Source organism: Panicum virgatum, chromosome 9K (genome assembly GCF_016808335.1).
Source record: "Panicum virgatum strain AP13 chromosome 9K, P.virgatum_v5, whole genome shotgun sequence".
In the NCBI taxonomy this organism is placed as follows: domain Eukaryota; kingdom Viridiplantae; phylum Streptophyta; class Magnoliopsida; order Poales; family Poaceae; genus Panicum; species Panicum virgatum.
Window position 1 is genome coordinate 44,587,652 of NC_053144.1, and position 18,817 is coordinate 44,606,468.

General features: G+C 44.5%; 1 protein-coding gene across 17 annotated transcripts; it reads right to left on the reverse strand.

Annotated features, from left to right (window-relative positions):
• Window positions 1-1,083: 1,083 nt before the first annotated feature.
• On the reverse strand, window positions 1,084-15,796 carry LOC120651604 (cytochrome c biogenesis protein CcsA). Of its 17 annotated transcripts, XR_005666256.1 has the most exons (10): window positions 15,323-15,796; window positions 14,686-15,020; window positions 14,434-14,556; window positions 12,879-14,341; window positions 12,670-12,799; window positions 7,448-7,527; window positions 6,739-6,848; window positions 4,019-4,098; window positions 1,710-3,700; window positions 1,084-1,575 (listed from the first exon to the last, which is right to left on the reverse strand). XR_005666256.1 is itself a non-coding variant. In XM_039929157.1 (7 exons), the coding sequence occupies exon 6, from the start codon at window positions 6,219-6,221 to the stop codon at window positions 5,208-5,210; it is 1,014 nt and encodes a 337-aa protein (XP_039785091.1). In that variant the 5' UTR covers window positions 6,222-6,848; window positions 7,448-7,527; window positions 9,297-12,799; window positions 12,879-12,954; window positions 14,259-14,341; window positions 14,434-14,465; the 3' UTR covers window positions 3,259-3,700; window positions 4,019-5,207. The 17 variants fall into 17 exon arrangements, 16 of the variants coding, with proteins under 16 accessions (XP_039785091.1, XP_039785089.1, XP_039785090.1 ...); XM_039929157.1 differs by lacking the exons at window positions 1,084-1,575; window positions 14,686-15,020; window positions 15,323-15,796 and having other exon boundaries at window positions 3,259-3,700; window positions 4,019-6,848; window positions 9,297-12,799; ... (1 more) ...; window positions 14,259-14,341; window positions 14,434-14,465; XM_039929155.1 differs by lacking the exons at window positions 1,084-1,575; window positions 14,434-14,556; window positions 14,686-15,020; window positions 15,323-15,796 and having other exon boundaries at window positions 3,259-3,700; window positions 4,019-6,848; window positions 9,297-12,799; window positions 12,879-12,954; window positions 14,052-14,252.
• Window positions 15,797-18,817: the final 3,021 nt, after the last annotated feature.

Here is an 18,817-nt window from a genome sequence, read left to right on the forward strand (position 1 = left end):
GTAGCAAAATCAAGCTGCAAAACCACCTTGGGGGTGTTAATGTCTGGTTTTGCAAAGACGAGGGAGTTAGAAATCCGGTTTTGAAGTTTAGTGGGTGATGTGATCCACCATTGATACGTTGGGGGTTATATAGACTTTTTTCTATACCAAGATAGAACAGTATTATTGCTTATTTGGAAACTAGTGTTATTGTTTGTGTAATATAGTTTTATTGAGAACTAATATTAAAATGCCTATATATACGAGACTCAAAAAAAGATATAAGTAATCCAATTAAAATTCTTATGAGTTTTACCAAAATGCTAGATGATTTAACAAAAGTTGCCTAAATAGAGTCTGTCACGGCACCACGCGCCGCCATCACCGCGGCTCTGCCCCATTATTGTTGTTTCGCCTGCACGTCGCAGATGTCCGTCTGCCCGCTACCACTGCCCACCTGCCCGCAGCAACGACCAGCCCACATGACACACACCGCTACAGCTCAACTTAGCGCTGCTATAGCCCCTCGGGTTGTACGCCGTTGCCACATACCCACATGCCGCAATGGAATGTGTGTGTAGAGGGGAGCGCACGAAAAGGGAGGGGCGACCGAGTGGGGGAAGGGCGGCACGGGAGGTGGTGAGGGGGCGAGGGAGGGCGAACAGCCCCACGCCGAGCTGCTTTACCCACTTTGCGCAGCCAGCCCCACGCTCCTCCGCTGCGTCTGCTTCGCGTCGAGCCGTGTTGCTCTGCCCGCGCAAGGAAGGCAGCCACAAGGGCTGGGGAAGAGGGGAGGCGAAGGACGGGATAGGAGGGTAGGAGGGAGGGAAATCGGTGCAGGAGAGGAGGGAAGGGGAGTGGAGGAGAGAAGGAGGGCACGTGATTGAGAGGAAGAGGAATGGGAGATAAGAAGAGAGAATGAATTAAGCGATTTCTCGTGTGCGTTGTCACTTTTTTTAATACTTTTTTCTATAAAATTTGTTCAAAGTTGGATAAGATTCACGGAAGGAATATCATGCAAACCCGCAACTCTATCTACCATGCATCACAGTACAAGCTCGTTCTTTAGTGTGTGTGTGTGTACACACACACACTATACTTATATTTCAAGAAGAACATGCCCACCAGGCACCATAAAGTTTACTTAAATGTGAAATCGTCGACAGACACCGACGGCAAACTGCGCATCTCATGATTGAAGCACACGACACGTACATGCACGAGTACACAAACAAGAAAGGCCATGCGGACCATTATTCAGCTCGGCTTTTACTTCACCTCGTTACCAAGTACTACTACTAATAGCTTGGTATTATTAGTTCTTAATATTCTACTGTATTCATCTATGCCACAACTGTGAACATTATTATGTATATAATTCCTTGAGAAAAGCAGTGCTGATTCTGTTCACCATGTTGCATGCAAATGCCGTCCGGGCTGCCAATAAGACTCAAGGCGTTGCAGTCGTCGCAGTTGGAGGTATGCACCGGCGCCCGTAGGTACATGGCCGGGTGTACGGTTGGCCTGGACCCGCAGAAGGCGTGCTGCCTGGATTCAGCGGGTCGTAGCCTACATGCCCCCCTGCTAAGGCTCTCCCTGCGCAACACACCAAACCTCACCCGCGATTAAATTGTTTGCGGCAAATTAATTAGAAGGAGAATAGGAGATTATGAAACAATATTGGGTTGCACATGGAGCCGTGCTGTGACTGTTGTGACCTAGTTCAGTACCTGCCTCTGCAGGGACGGCGTGCATGGCCGAGACGACGAGCAAGGCCGCCAGGAGCACCGTGCAAAGGGGAAAAGCCTTCTGCTGCTGCTGCTGCTTCGCCATCGAGATCGGGATCTCTTCTCGATCTCCAGCTGATGAATGATGGTGCGCTAGGAGCGGGATCGATGCACAAGCGCTGGGCTCTGTGGGCATTATATAGAGGCACAGGCACAAGCACTGGCGTGGACCCAAGTCAACGGGTCATGTGCTTCCACCTTTCTTCTCAACTACTGTGACTAATTTTCCTGGCCAATAATGTCATATTCTTGTCGCTCCATCCTGGCGGCTTGACTAACTACAGTGCAATCCACTACGTACACTCATAAGTCACCGTAGAATCGTAAACGATGGAAGATGGCCAAGATATGCAAACTGGACTGAGTTTGATTGCGAAAATGGCTGATTATGAAGTCCACAATGAAGTCATCCCCAGCGTGCAATGGAGCTGACCTGGGCGGCATTCTCAGCTGGCTTCGCCCCTGTGTCTAATTAATAGAGCTCTCCTTAACGCCAATAAAATGAATAAGATGCAGCAACGGGTGCTAGCATCGCTGCCAGGGACTGCACCGTATCTCCACTGCCAGGACCAGGATCCTCTGCTCTGCGTTGGGGTACCGAACCGAAGGAACGCCAAAAGTACCACACAACCTAATGATCGGGAGCGCACCCCTTCGGCGGAGAATCGGCCTGTAATTTTGGCACCGAAAAAACTCGACCTGCGAGGCATGCCACCCCCGAGCATTAATGCAAGAAGAAAATCTCACATAGATCGAGTAAATGAACCTCTTCTCCACATTTACACATGGGTACCGTAACCCGTGTGAGAGCGGATCGGAGTTAGTCGGGACTTATTTCTATATATTTTGGTGTGTAAGCAAGTGAGAGAATTTCTTTAGCCTTAGATAGAAATTCGCTCCCACTGGTAGAACCTCAGTAGACCTCTTCTTCTCCACTGAGGTCTACTAACCAATCCGGCTAGGCACCCATTCGTGAATTTCGGCACCGTGGATTGGGTCAGTATTGAAGAAAATGTTTATTGATCGAATTCCAATTTTAATTTTTGAAATTTGTTTAGGCATATGTGGAGATGATGTAACAGTCATAGCCTTTCCTACCCACACTTCCATGCGTTTTCAAAAAAAAAAAAAGAATCGACCACGCAAAGTCTAGGGCAGCTAAAAGCTCATTAGCTCAGACTCCCTTCGGCATACATTAGCATAGTTTTTATATTGTGTTTCTCACCTCATACGGGCTTGTGAGCCTCATATGACAATGATAGATCCATGGAGAACGTTGTAATACCAAAAATTGCTGCACATAAAAATTAAAATATTCTGGTCCAATAAAGGATGTACCAAACCAAGAAAAACTCCCAAGAGCCAACGGGAGCCCAAGACATATGATGGGAAATATCTTATTTTGCACCACCAAATGCTTTAGTTGCTAACAGTTTCATTTTCTCTTCGGACAAAATAAACATTATCATTGACACCTTGTTGTAGTTTACCCTTAATAAACATATTCATGTTCTATACAGGTTTGCAATAACACCTTTAGGCACGTCAATTCTCTTTATCTGCCAAAGTTATTAGCAATCCAATCATCCGCATGTTGGACAAGAACAGCAGTGGTGACATGTAGAGGCTGGGATCACCTCAATATTTTCTATTTATTAGCATCTACATGTCATGGTAAAAATTAAAGCACAGGTTACACGAATTGTTACAATTGCAATCTAGGATTGTTTCTATACAACCCCCTGTTGGTCCCTCTCCGTTACATGTAACCGAATAACAACATTTTGTAGCATAGCAGCTTTTGCCAGAATTCCCCTGGCAACAATTACATGGTCCACAAAGTTTCCTAGTGTTAGCCAAAGAAACCCGTGGATCGAGTGTCTTCATGGATCGGACAGGGATGTGTTCCATGACATCAACATTCTCACTTGCACCTGTTTGTCGCAAATACTTTATATGTAAATTTTTTTGTATGAAATCAGGTGGTAATTGACACTTGATACATCTCTCTGTGTGTATAACTCTATATGTTTACACCATGGTAATTCAAATTTGTGCATATGCTTGTGAAATAACTTTATGGAAAACATATATCACTTTTACTTTACTCGTTGACATGCATGTATTATAATGAACATTTTCCTATGATATGTATATATGAAAAACTTGATTTTTTTACAACATAGTAAAATATTTTTCCTTCTCTTGACATATGAATATTTATTTCCTGCTATTGAGATGATAATACAAACCTTGGATGAAGAGGCCAGTATAGAGAAGAAGGATCACACTACTGAGGAACAGCTTAGTAGCTTTCACCATGGATGTGTTGCTGATGAATGAAATAGGTTGCTTTTGAGTATTATGTGATGTATTGTAATGGTTAGAAAAATGTACTAGGTGGACGCAATATATACTTGATGGTAGTGCATGAACTCCAGGGAAATATACGTTCTTTACACACGTATAGTACATCAGTTGAATGGAGGAATCCATAAATCCATACTAGCTCCCTACATTGACAAATCTATACTCTCCGGCCAGATAGAGTTACTGGCCGGCCAGTGGGACATAAAGTCATTAGGACCTCTCGTCAAATCAAAACGACTATAGTGCGCGCGTACGTGGATCATATATATCGATCTCGAGTAGATCTCGACAGGCTTGATGCAGCTCAGCTCGCTCAAAAGTAGAGTAGCTCGAGTAGAACCTACGATGCGCTAGCTCCTCGCCACTAGTTGCTAATCATCAACTGAGGACATGAAAGGAATAATGGAGTGTCATCTCTCCTAGCTAGCCACTAGTTGCTTTGCATGAGATCCCAGGTTGAGTGTCATCTCTCCTAGCTAGCCACTAGTTGCTTTGCATGAGATCCCAGGCGAATATATATGGGAGGGCGGTGCTAGTTCCACTACTACAATTGGGCCTTTTGTCCCGGTTTTGGAACCGGGACTAGGCTTCCGAGACAAAAGCCCAGAGGTTTTAGTCCCGGATGGTAGAACCGGGATTAAATATCCCTGACGCCTGATGCTAAAAAATTTTTTGCGCCCTGCGGAATTCGATCTCACGACCTCTAGCCTCACGCACAATTATCTTGCCAACCCACCTATGCAACACATGTGACTCAGTATAGGATGTCTTACTTTTGAACTATCACGTGGAGGGGCCGTTAGTCTGAGTTGGTAACACCGACCGGGACCAAAGGGTCACACCAACCCGGACCGGGTTGGTGGCACCACCCGGGACTAAAGGGTTGGGCTCTTTAGTCCCGGTTGGAGCCACCCATCGGGACTAAAGATGGACTTTTAGTCCCGGTTGGAGCCACCAACCGGGACTAAAGACTCGAATTTTTTAGAACCTCTTGAAAAGACGTTCAAGGGGTTCTCAAATCAAACAAAAAAGGAAAAAACCTTCATTTTATGAAGGTTTTATGTTATGTAATCATTTAGATAGTAATGTAAATGAACCATAACTATGTAAACCTATTCCTAACAGACTGATACCAAAATAGCAGATCCAAATTATAATAAATCCTATCGAAGCTACAAGTGCAGAATTTGTACCTTTCCAATTTGGATTTGTTCTACTATGTAAATATATTGCAAATATGATCCAGGTAATAAATGCCCAAGTTTCCTTAGGATCCCAATTCCAATAGGATCCCCATGCTTCATTAGCCCATACTGCTCCACAAAGAATACCTATGGTTAAAAGAGTAAACCCTAGACTAATGACACGATAACTCCAAGAATCCAAACGCTCGGTTAATTGATATTTGTAATAATTTGGAAATGCGGGAAAAGAGGTTTTTTTTAAAGCACTTCTTTTTGCATACAAATATTCAATCTCACTAAAGAAAAATGTTTTAATTTTTTTCTTTTTAAAATTTAAAAAGAAATCAAAATTCTTTCGAAATCTAATGATTAAAAGAGCGGCGGATAATAAGGATCCGCACAAAAGAGTTGCATAGCTTAGTAACATCATACTGGCATGCATCATTAACCACTGAGATTGTAGAGTAGGTACTATTATTGTGGATTGATGCATTTCAGTTAAAAGACCCGACGTGGCAAAGCCTTGCGTTAAAATAGTACTTGGTGTAGTTATTGTGCTTAAATCATTTTTCAAGTTTTGTATCTTAGGAATAGTATGAAGAATATACAGAGCCCATGAAAAGAAGATCAATGACTCATATAAATTACTTAATGGAAAATGTCCCGAAGAAACCCAACGAGAAACTAAAAATCCTGTTATAGAGAAAAAAGTCGTTATCATTCCTTTTTCTGACGAATCACGTAATCCCCTATGTTCACGAACTAATAAGGTTATCAAATGAATCGTAATCACAATTGAAATGGTTGAGAAAGAGATATGAGTTAGTATATGTTCTAAAGTTGCAAATAGCATAAGGATAAGGTCCCATTTACAAAATTGGAAATTTCGAATTGAATCCATTTTCTAATCTATTGTATTTTTTTTCGAGAATGCCGCCACTCGGACTCAAACCGATATGCTTGAGCACTGCTTCCTAAGAGCCACCAACCGGGACTAAAGATGGATTTTTAGTCCGGGTTGGTGGCTCCAACCGGGACTAAAAAGTCCTTTCGTCCCCAACCGGGACTAAAGGGCTCTTTAGTCCCGGGTCCAATATTTGCTGGGATAAATGTAAAGGATCAAAGCCTCTTTCTGTAGTAGTGTTCGTTCGCATCTAGCTGATGGTGGTTGGGGGGAAATTCTGCTAGACAACTAGGTTAGGGTCGTCAGGCCAGTATAGTTGCAAGCTGCAACGTCCTCTCAGCCAAATGTAGAGAGAGAGAGAGAGAGAGAGACGTACGTTGGATTGGATACACAAGAATTATTAAACAAAACCATCTGAAGAATTGAACACCCTTTGTTTATGATTAGTTTATTTGTGTGAAGTAGATGCATGCATGGTTGGATTGGATAACTTAGTAGATTCTGTCATTCTTACCTTCCTTGCCTTGAACGTAAGTTGAAATGCCTTAGCTTGCTCCAGGCGGCTCTCAAGCTGCTTCAGCTTTTAAGTGACAAGTTTTCCACCGAATCGCCAACCACAAGTGCCTGCTTCACATGACACATGGGAGACAAAACAATCAAAACATGTACAGGCAGTGCTTCCTTTCAGTCACTCAATTACTACATTCCTCTCAACAATACAATAGCTAAGGAAGCAATTTAATGCACAAGGCTGTCTCTGTTAGTGTTCTGTAGCATTTGAATCTGGTTGCACAGTTTCGCTTCTTGCTTAAGATAAAACAAAGAGTCAGGGGAAACGATCGGATGGATCACATAAAAGGCCAAATGAGTAATGGGAATATTCAGTTCCAGAGAGTAACAAGAGGGGTCTGACAACTATTTTGTTCAGGTGTATGACTGTTTCCCTTTAATTGGAAACTTCCTAGTCAATGTAGTAATATAGATTTGACAATGTCTTGAGCTTGCATTAGAATAATAAAATATAATTTAACGATGACTATAGGAACTATCATGCATTATGACCTAGTACTAATAGCAAAGTTAGTTTAGGAAAAATCTTATTCAAGAACTCTCAGTTTATACTACGTTTTGTTGCATTGACTTCAGTGTATGTAAAATAAACACCATATTTATTTAACTGTAAGAATGGCTATAACCGTGCGTGAATTAATTAGCATTATTACCTGCGTGTTGAGCTCTAAGAGTGGGGCCCAGATGATGCCTTCTTGCACCTTTTTATGCCTTGTTTGGCTTTTTTAAGTAGCTGTCACATCAAATATTCGGGTGTCAATTCAAATATTCGGATGCAAACTTAATATAAAACTAATTGCATAAGTTGCAATTAGGACTCTAGACGAATCTATTAAGTATAATTAATACATAATTAGTGAATGGTTAATGTAGCAACTAATGGTCAAATTATAGACTAGTTAAGCTTAATAGATTTGTCTCATGATTAAGTCACGACTTATGAAAATTAGTTTTCTAATAATTCTATGTTTAGTACTTGTAATTAGTGTTTAAACATGCGATGTGACGGGACTTATGGTATTTTTTGCCGAGTGTTTTTCTCCATGCACCTGGTAAATGGCATGTTTGCCGAGTGCTCGATATTTTGCACTCGGCAACTATGGGGTTTCCGGTAGTGAAACAAGGCCTTAATTGTAGCCTTCACACTGCAACCCCTATCAGCAGAACCAAGCAAGGCATGGAGATGGAATCAGTACTGAAGTGACAGCCTTGTGTCATTCTTGCACTGATAAATAACAAGGTGTATAATAATGCACTTGTGCTACTGCTTGTGCTGTTGAATAATAACTTGACAAATTTAAAGCACATGAAAGGAATGGAGTGCCGTGCATTTGTTGTTGATTGACACTTCGCATGAGAGGAACAAACACGGCGAATATGGGAGGACGGTGCAATCTCTGAGCCATTTCAAGTTTGCAGCTGATGAGGTGAGCTGTACGTTCCGAAGATGCATCATGTGTATACTGTTGGGACTTGGGGAGGGGAATCGAGCAAAGGGAGCTACTTTAGTGTCAGGTCAGTGCGGACGTTGCAAACGTCTCAGCCAGAGAGAGAGAGAGAGAGAGAGAGAGAGACCTGCTGGAGATAGGAAAAAGCATGGAAATGCATTTGACTGGACAGAAGATGTGTGCAGAAACTTTGCATACATTATCCTGTCCGAGCAATAAACATCTAGCACTTTAACTTGCAAACGCATTTTTGTCAATCTGATTGAATGTATGATGAAATGGATGGTCACCACAGAAAATGAATCTTTTTAAATTTTTAAATTTCTAATTAATTATTAACTTATGAATATGCACAATGCATGAAGTTCAGATCAGGAAATGGAGGGACACATTCTTGACAGTCAATTCTGATTGATGTGTGCATACTTGTCAAATCAAATCCCTTGTGCATACGAAAAAAGACATAACAGGAAAGAAAAAATTACCAATGATATATAACGTGGGGGAAAGGATAAATCGTTGCACATTTTGATCTTCTATGGATGGTAGCTCAAAAGAAGTAACAGCGCGTGCTAGTCAAGTTTATTATCTTAAACAGATCAAACATCCACTCAATTAATTAAGCATGCTCCATAAAAAGACTAATAAATTCATCATTCGTCTAGCTTGTTGCCAACTTGCCATGGTAATTTGACGGATACGTGCAAATATAATCAAGACTAAACTTTATACTAATCAATTCATCATTCGCCTAAAGTTAAGCAAATTTACGAAGATCTCGCTATGAAATACATTAATTTATTGCTCAAAGAAAATACTTTAATTTGTGGTTTAATAGACCTCACAAGTGCCACGGCACCCACACCACCAATGAATGAATCAAATAAATTGGATTATATTTTCCCTGGTAACTCATCAGCAGTAGCCATGTATATGAAGCAACAGCAAGTCGATCACTTGAGCATGACATGACATGCTAGCTAAAAGAATCAAGTATCCACACCAGGCTACCAAGATGCAAGCTCAACAGATCTATCGATGCACAGCCACGCACCTGGAGTACTCGTGGAGGCGGCCCCTGCTGGAGAAGACGATGAGCTCCACCTCGGTGTCGCAGAGGACGGATAGCTCATAAGCCTTCTTGAGGAGCCCGTTGCGACGCTTGCAGAAGGTGACCTAAGTGGTTTAATACAAAGGGGAGATAAAGAGCCTTCTTGAGGGGAGGGGAGGGAAGGGATATCAGAGCACTCGATCGGCAGGAGAGATAAAGAGGAGGGAGTGGTAGTTGCTTGCAGCTCGTTGATGCCTTGGTTTGATGGAAGGAAAGCGATCGAGCGACAATAATGCGCACAGAAGTGGATGATGGATCCGGGGAAGGCTTGTGGCGCGGGATCAGGTGATGCTCTCCCGAACTTGGAATCGACACCGACAGTTCATTCCATCCCATTTCCATACCAACCCCCCCCCCCCCTCTCTCTCTCTCTCTAACATCCCGTAATTTTTTACGGAATATTATAATTCCAAAAACATGAATTTTCAAAACTTTTTGTGTGATTGTGATAATATCTAGAATAACGCAAGGTTGGCTTCTCTTTCTCTCAAAATTCCTAGTAATTAAAACCTAATTACTAATAAGGACCTTAATGCTAGTGTGGATTATTTGGACTATTTGGATTTCTTGTTCTACCTTGTTTCAAATCTATTTGACGAATCTTTGTTTGAATTGGAATTTAATTTGAATAAGGCTGTTCAAATTAAAACCAAATACTAACCTCTAACAAGCCTAAAGCCAGCCCAAACCCTTAACCTAACCTAGGCCAAACCCCCTTACACAGCCCAGCTAACCTACCCAGCCCAACCACCCGTAACCACCCCAACCCAGTGATGAGCACCCGAGGGCGAATCCCGATCTTTCGGTGAGGGATGAACTGGATAACTCGATTTGGGGGAAAAGAGGAAACGTTGGCGATCCGACTTCAGCGTCCAAAGGTACTTGCAAGCAAATCGAAGAACTCGCAAGAACAAGTGGGTAGCTAGGTAGGTTAGCCCAGCTAACCTACCCAACCCGACCACCCGTAACCACCCCAACCCAGCCTACACCGCAACGGCCCAGCTCGTGCCCCTGCCTGCTTGACCAGCGTTCACCTCACGCGCGGCCCACAAGCCGCTCTGGCCCGACCCGCGTTGCCCAGCACCAGCCCACACCGCCACCTCACCTTTCCCTCACCCGTTGTCGCTGACAGCCCTGCCCCATTTGACGGCCCCTACCCTGTTCTTCTTCCCTCGCATGCCTCCGCCTGCCCGTCGCGTCCTGCGCTGGCCCCTACCTGCCCTGTTGTCGGCCACGACACCTACGCACACGCTCCCGCTCCGCACCCTCGCCCATGTGTTCCAACTCGGACGCCAAAATCCACCGGCCCTCGGCCGTGCCTCCAACTCTAGTGCTGCGCCTATAAAGCCCCATTCGGCCGCCCCTCGAAATCCTAGACCTCTTCTCGAGGTTTTCCCCTTTCCGCCGCCGCTGCCGAGTAGCAGAGCAGGAGAAGCGCCACGAGGAGAAGGAGCACAGCCACCGTCGGAGCTTCGTTGACCCGGCGCCCCAATCGACTCGACCGTCGTTGTTGCGTGGCACTACACAGCCCCGAGCCTCCCCTCCTTCGTCCTCAAACCGAGCCGGTAGGATCCCTCGCCGTCGTCCTCCCCGTTGTTGTGTGCGCCTGCAAGATCCTGTCGTCGTGTCGCCGTTCTCCCCACAGCCCGCAGTACCTACCCTTGTGCCGTCATGCCGAGCATGCTTGGCACGGCCACGTCGCGGACCTGGAAAAGCCAGGAACCCGCGCGTGCGCGCATTACCCCAGCTCCGGCAAGCCAAGGCGACACCTTCGCTCGCCTCGGCTGCCCTGCGCCGCTTGCCTCTGGTGCTGCTTTGCAGCAGTGAACCAGATCGCCGTGGGCACGCCATGGCCACGCCCGGCAAGCATCCCGCGGGCACCGGCCAAGGGCTGTACCTTTGGCCTCGCCTTTGCACAACCTGAGTTGAACCGAACCGAGCCCTTTTGCCCCGCCGCTGTGCTACCCGGCCGTCGCCGCTGCTGTTTTGCCCTCACCGTGCCCATCACCAACCTACCACAGGCGCGTCGTGGCCTCGCCACCGCCACGCTTGGCACGCACGCGGCCACAGCGTCACGCCGCAACGCGGCCAGCCCTTTAGGGCCTTCCATCGAACGCTCTATGAGCGTTCCACCCGAGGGGGACACACGCAGACGGACCGCACTCGCTTGGCCACACCTGTGTTGACCCGCACCGGATCTCGCCATGGTTACATCGGACCCTACAGCTGCCAACACGCGGGGCCCATGAGCAAGAGAGAGGAAGAAGCGCCGCCAAGCGGGCTCGATCCGTCAGCAAGGGAAAGGAAAGAGAAGAAAAGAAGAGAAGAGGTGGGCTGAAACCCAGGTTGCCGTCAGACCAAGCCGGACTTGTTAGCTGAAACGAAGCCCAGCCGATGTTGGGCTGCCCGATCCAACCCAATTCCACTTCGAGCCCATAGCCGAACCGCCCATTTTCTTTCTTCCTGGAAACTCGACAGCTGGGTCACACCTGTCAGTGACGCACAGTGGCTGACAGTGGGCCCCATAACCCGTGGACCCATTGACTGTTGACTGGTCAACGTTGACCGGTCAACGCTAATGTCAGCATTGGTCATGCTGACATTAGCAAGACCCGACCCCCTGGATGACGTCATTGCTGATGTCATAATATCGTCAGCATGCCACGTGGCACGCCCAGAGGCTGCCATGTGTCGCTAACTGTTATTTTCTTTCCAAAAAACATTTATTTAATTTCAAAAAATGATTTAAACTTCAAAAAATCATAATAATTAACCGAAGCTCTGAAAATTATGAAACCAGTTTCATAATTCTTCTAAAATCATGATCTACCCGTTAGAGTAATTTTTCTTGTGAGTTGGGTCTTATTTGAGCAGTTTTGTGCATTTATACACTTTGTCCCCTATATTTATACGTAATTACGAATAGGACGTGCTGCCGAGGAGTCGACCGACGACCAAGACTACCAGGAGACCTAGGAGTACTACGAGGAGCCACTAGGTTCATGCCTACCTATTGGACATTGTTTGCTAGATATGCTATCATTTATTACTGTTAATGTGACATGAACCAGCATGGCCTATTTATTTATTGTATTTCTTGCACTCTTATGTTACCTTGATTGATTATTGAATGCATTGGCTACCATGAGTTGTGAATGTGTATGAGTGGAAAATTCACGATTGATAGTCTTGGCGTGAGTGGAGATCCACCATATGAGGAGCCGGTGATTAGGGTTTTATAGCGGGGTATGTTTGTTTTGGACCAAAACGTTCATGATATGTTCTAAGCCTTAGCTGTCACATCTCCAATACTCACTCTCTTGCAGGCACCGATTTGTTATTCACATCAGATAAGGTCAATACGGCCTCCCTCGACGAGGCCCTTGATGGACTTGTACCGAAGAACATACAAGTCGTCTACAACCAAGTCCACAAACTCCTCTCCACTGCATGGAAATAAACATCACCGGTAAGCAAAGTGTGTAAAAGTGCGAAGCCAGAATTAAAGTGTGCCTGGACACTTACATGTCATCTAGTTGGAAGGCTCCTACATCGCTCTTAGTCTTGCAGAAGACAAAGGTGTTGAGCTGAGGCTCTGGCACTGAACAAGGCAATTGAAAACCACATCACATGGTACGTGATGGTCTATCACATGTACATGCCTAAAAGCACATTTGTTCCACATCCTAAGTGATAAAAAAAATTCAAAAACCTTTGCTTTTTTCAGAAATAGAAAATATGCTTTCTTTGCTCTTGAACCTTGCCAAAAAGTGAAGCAAAAAGCTTGTTCTAGAAAAGGTTAAGCTATGTTCCTGCTGTTAGCTATGCCAATATTGACCAGCATCAGAAGCTATGCCGTAGTTATTTGTGATTCCAGTTAGGTAATTTCCCTTTTTGTGAAGAAAGATGAAGTTAATTATTGACCGAATGTTTTTTTCCTCAGAAATAATTCTTAATTAAATGCACATCAGTTCATTAGAGGTCAATTAGGTTTGCAACAAGCCAACAAATTTACACATTAAATTTCTTGAGCATGAATCTTGGATGCATTCAGGACATACAAGAACCTAGCTATCATGCAAAAAGAGATGTACTATGAAATTTGTGCCTGGTTGAGTTTTGCCACTCTATGGAATGTACATTATACTAATGCAGATTATCATTTTGTGGCAGCATCACACATTTTCAGTCCATTTCTTTCCATTCAATAACTAACATTTGAAGATTACAATGCATCCCAATGTGATAAATCCAATGCAAATGTTTTCCTATGCAATGGTCTACACTCTACAGACTCAAGTATCACTTATGGTCTTATGTATCAACGGAAGAGGTTAGTAAGCATGCTGAGAAAAGTAAATTTCGACCTGATTTGGGGTGAGACATTCCAAAAATAATTTTTTCAAGTTTCATGGCAACTTAGTGGGAGCATATTCAGGGAAGTCTCAAGATGCAATAGGTAATCAGAACCATCACATCAGTGAAAGAGGCACTCTTAAAATAGAGATGATTTGATAACTAAATTTTGATATTTAGGAGCTCAACTTTTGCATATAACTAATGAGATCGCATACCAACTTTTAACATCCAGCAGCCTATGCAAATATGCAATGACTGAAGCTGCAAGCAGCAAAGCAGTACAGCACCACGATATGGAATTCCATAATTTGGAAGGTCAAGTGAAGGATCTATACCCACATCTTCAGTGCTCGACTACGACTGCCTGGTAACCGAGTCATAACCATATGGCAGTTTTGACAGCACAGACTGCTCCAAATGCTTCTCCATGATCTCCGCACAACTTGTGCCAGATGAAACACAAGAAGTTGGTTCCCATCAGAACCAACTAGTTTGACAAGCTGACACAAATAATTGTGGCAAATGCCAGTCCCAGTCAGAATATACCTCTTGGCAAACTGGCACTCCTGTGGTGACAGACGGCTGAGGAGGTCATCAAATCTGGAGATGTGCATCATGTACTTCTCAATCTGTAGCCAGCAATGGAATCAGATTGGCAACAATTCAGTAATTACAATTGGCCTGTTTCAGTGAACAGAGATTAGGTTCTGATGCAACCAACCTTCTGCAGGCGGAGACGGAGGTAGGAGCGCAGAAGGAAGAGCGTGCGATCAAGGTCCATCTGATAGAGAGAGACCACCAGGTCATTGACACCGCTGTCAGCAAAGTCATCCAGTGTCTCCTCCTAGCAGCATCACAAGAGTGAATCCGCAATTCCGCATCACACCCCGAGAATGAATCAAGTATTTGAGTGCGGCAAAGAAATCTAGATAGGTGGGGTTGGCGACGACGAGAAGGGAAGGGAAGGGCATACAAGGAGCTGGATCTGCTCATGGACGCGGGAGACAAGGGGTGAGTCGAAGCGGAGGATTTCTGGCGCAGCCTCCTCGTTACGCCACGCCCGCTTGAGCAGCTCAATGTCCGTGGTCGCTGCCTCGGCCGCAGACGCCGCAGTCTCATCTTCGTCCCAAGAAGACATCATCCCCCTTCTCTCCCTCTCTCTACCGGCTCGGGTGGGAAGCTGACAGCTCAGCAGCTTGAGGCGTGGCGCTGTCGGTTCTCAGAACCTGTTTCTCAGGCTTCAGCTCCCGACTCCTCACTGGTGGAAGTGATTCTATCAGAGAAATAGTTTGGCAAGCTGTCCGATTCCTGATTCCCGACATATGAACAAAATCGGCGATATCATGAACATACATCACACTATTTCCCAGTACTTGTACAAAATTGGCGATATCATGAACATACACCACACTACTTCCCAGTCCTTGTGCAAATATTTACAAAGACAGAGCAATGTGTGGAACAATATTTGAAAAACTGTTGCAGAATTTTCACATTTCAGAGTAATAGAAAGGGCAACTATCAGGTCGTGCAGCTCCAATCGATCATACCAATCATTTTTACAAGAAATATACTTGCACACATGGAGATGTGAGGGAGCTCGGCCTCACCTTCACGGCCTAGAGGGGTCCGGCGCGTTCGGGCGGCGGCCTGGCGGTGGCCCGGCTGGAGGATCTCGGCGCTCCGTCAGAGGCCGAAAGGATGGCCTCCGTCCGGCGGCGGCATGGAGGAGAGCCGCGGTGGGGCGGTGGCGGAGGGACGCTGCCGGATCTGGGACGGAGGGGCGGTCGGCGGCGGCGGCGGCCCCAAACCCTAAACGGCCATCGGCGAGAGGGGTGCGCGGACGGCGTGCGGAGGCGTCGCGTCGGGGGACCGAGTGCGGTGCGGGCAGCAGGCGCGGCTTTTGGCGGGAATTTGGGGGTGGCGCTCGCGGGAACTGGCGATAAACTCCGACGACCGAATTCGCCGGCGGCCGGACCATTGTTGGTCCAAACGCCGATGACAAGGGCCCGCCACGGGGCGGGCTTCTGCTTGATGACGTAGGTTTGTCCTGGAAGGCCGGCGGGCCCGAGATCTCGAGGACGTACCGCCGGTAAAAAGGCGGATGTGGGCAGGCCGAAAGGAATATCGAGTCGGAGCGGAGCCAAACGGTGTGTTTAGTCGGTGAAAACGGTGTACATTTCAGTTTAAAAAAAGTATTGTAGTATATTTTATTATTATTTAACAAATAATGTTTAATCATAAATTAATTAGGCTTAAAAAATTTATCTCGTAATAATCAGTTAGATTATGTAATTAGTTATTTTTTTAACTATATTTAATGTTCCATGTATATGTCCGAAGATTTGTTGTGATAGGTACTGTAGAATTTTTTTTGAAAACTAAACAGGACGAGTAGTTTTGATATTTGCAGCCACCCCATATCTTTCGGAACAGCAAACATGTATTTTTCACATAGAGTTCACAACGAGGCTGGAATCTGAGAAACTGCACGGCACGATTCATCTTATTTGTAGTAGCAACGTGTTAGACGGCCACTACGGATGTCCTGAAACACTTATATAGCATATAACTTGCCTTATTTCGAGGCTTACCATCCAACGGACAGCGCCGACATCACGGTACACACACAGCCGCCATGTATATACCTTAGCCTTTTTATTTATTTTGATTTTGATTTTGATTTTGATTCATCACCTGCGCTGCGCCGGAAACTATATTCGTCTAAGAAGCAGAAGCAGGGGTACTGATCATGGCGCTTCGCCAGGAGGTGATTTACACGCGTAGACTGTGGTGCACCCGTGGCCAGAGTATGGCTGGCCTCGAGGCCCGGACGGCGTGCGGCTGGGGTTCAGGAGGGCGTGGTTATATATCGTTTCACGTGATAATTCGGCAAATCATCATCTCAAGAGATGTACGGTAGATGCGGTTGTTATGGGCTGTATTTAGGCTCATTGCTGAGATGAACTCCTTCCGCAAATAGACGCGCGCTCCAAATGGCAAAAGATTATGTGCATGCAACGACGTGATGTTCCCACATGCATGCAAATTTGAAATTTAAAAAGCAATAAATATTAAACCGAGCATTCAAATTAAATTTCGATTGCACCACTGTGTTTTTTTGACAAGATCTTCGAAAGCAGACCACACTTGTCTATATTTGCGCAACTTTTTTTAGAAAAATGTTTTTTAATACTAAATAATTAGTTTCGGCGACTAAGAACAAATAATTTAACAACACAAACAAATAATTAGTTCTACGAACAAAAAATAAAAAATAGCGAACAAATAATAATGTACAACGAACAAAATATTGAATATCACGAACATTTGATTGTTTAGGGTAAATAATAGAAAAGGCATCACGAACAAAAGAATCAACATCGCCGAACAATCTAATCTACAAAGGGAACAAATAATTTGACGTCGCGAGCAAGTTAGTTACAGGCAGCCAAATAATTTTACATAAAGAACAACATATGTATTTGGCATATAAATTATTTTTACACACAAATGGAATATGAATATGAACCGAATAAGTAGTATATAACTAAATTATTTTACAAATCAACTAATGAGTCTAAAATAATAAATTAGTATACATTAAACATGAGACAATTTTAAATATGGAAAAATGGATAGAAATAAAAGAAAAACTAACTCAATAAATACAAAATATCGGTAAAAGGAAACACCCAATATTAATATATTGATATAACTCAGCACACTTAAACCACTAAATGTTAAAAAATAATAAATATGAATTATAAAAATATAAACAAATAATACAAATACTATATAGTGAAAGTAGAAATTATGAGAATAAAGAATTAGAAACCAAATGAAAAGCAAAGAGAAATTATCATTAAAGAATTAGAATCAAGAAAGAAAAATATAAGTAGGGAGAAAAAAATGGGAAAATAAAAAGAGAGGAAGCACTCCAGTGCTAGCGTGGCATCACTGGCTCACTGCTAGTGGGCAAGCACTGCTAGTGGGCAAGCACGTACAACCGTATCGGTGAAAGCAACAGGTACATACTCCAAACATATGTGTTGTCAAGAGTATATAGAGAAAAAGTAAACTTCAAATATTAATACATGCATAAAGAAAAACATGCTGCAACACATATGAGTTGGCAGAATATACAGAGAGAGAAAATGATGAGAAGGGACCGTGCAAGCATGAAGCAAAGTATATTTCAAATATAAAAGTTGTCAGAATATATGGGGAGAGAGAAAGCTAAGGAATGGTCATGCATGCATACAGAACATGGTTGGTGTGAGAAATATATGGAGAGAGAAAAAGAAGAGAAAAATATAGACGCATGCATACATGCAGGAATATCACATGGGTTAGCATGTGAGAAATATATCACATGGTGTGCCGAGTCTTTCCTCTCAATCAAATCAATATTCTTATCTGCAGTGCTAGGCTCAAGACTATAATTAATGTCATAGCAGGGATTTAAGAGCCAGCGGACCAATAAATTGAACTGACATCTTATTGGGCCGCGAGAATCAATGTTAACATTAGGTCCAAGCCATGCCGTCAGCTTGCCTAGAATCCTTGAGGTGATGGATTGAGAATTTGTAGCCCGAGCGATATATAGCTGTGCCAGGTTCAGGGCTCCGTAGCTCACCTGCGCAAAGCGCTCTCCCTGTGCCGCACAACCCACGCAAAACACACACGGGGTCAGTTACAAAACTTTTGCGGCTAGTTTGTGGCAGGAGGAAGCGTGAGGTGCCTACCTGCGTCGACGTGAACAGCGTTCATGGTGGAGACGACGAGGAGCGCCACCCCCAGGAGGAACACAGTGCAGCGCGGCGTCCGCATCTCCTTTATATAGAGAGGCTCAGAGGGGAGACAGCCTGCTCTTCGCCAAGGCGTGGACCTCGAGTCCACCGCGAAGGCGCTTCACGCTGCTGCCGTCGCCCTCATGCCTCACCGGTCGATCCTGGGGGGCGTGACTAGCCGCGGACTCGCAGCAGCAGCATCTACCACCGTCTAGTGGCCTACTGCATGATCAGCGATTCAGCACAGGCAGATCTAGCTAACTGGAAGTGACCAAGATGTGTCATCAGCTCAACAGGAATTCAGTCTTTGTA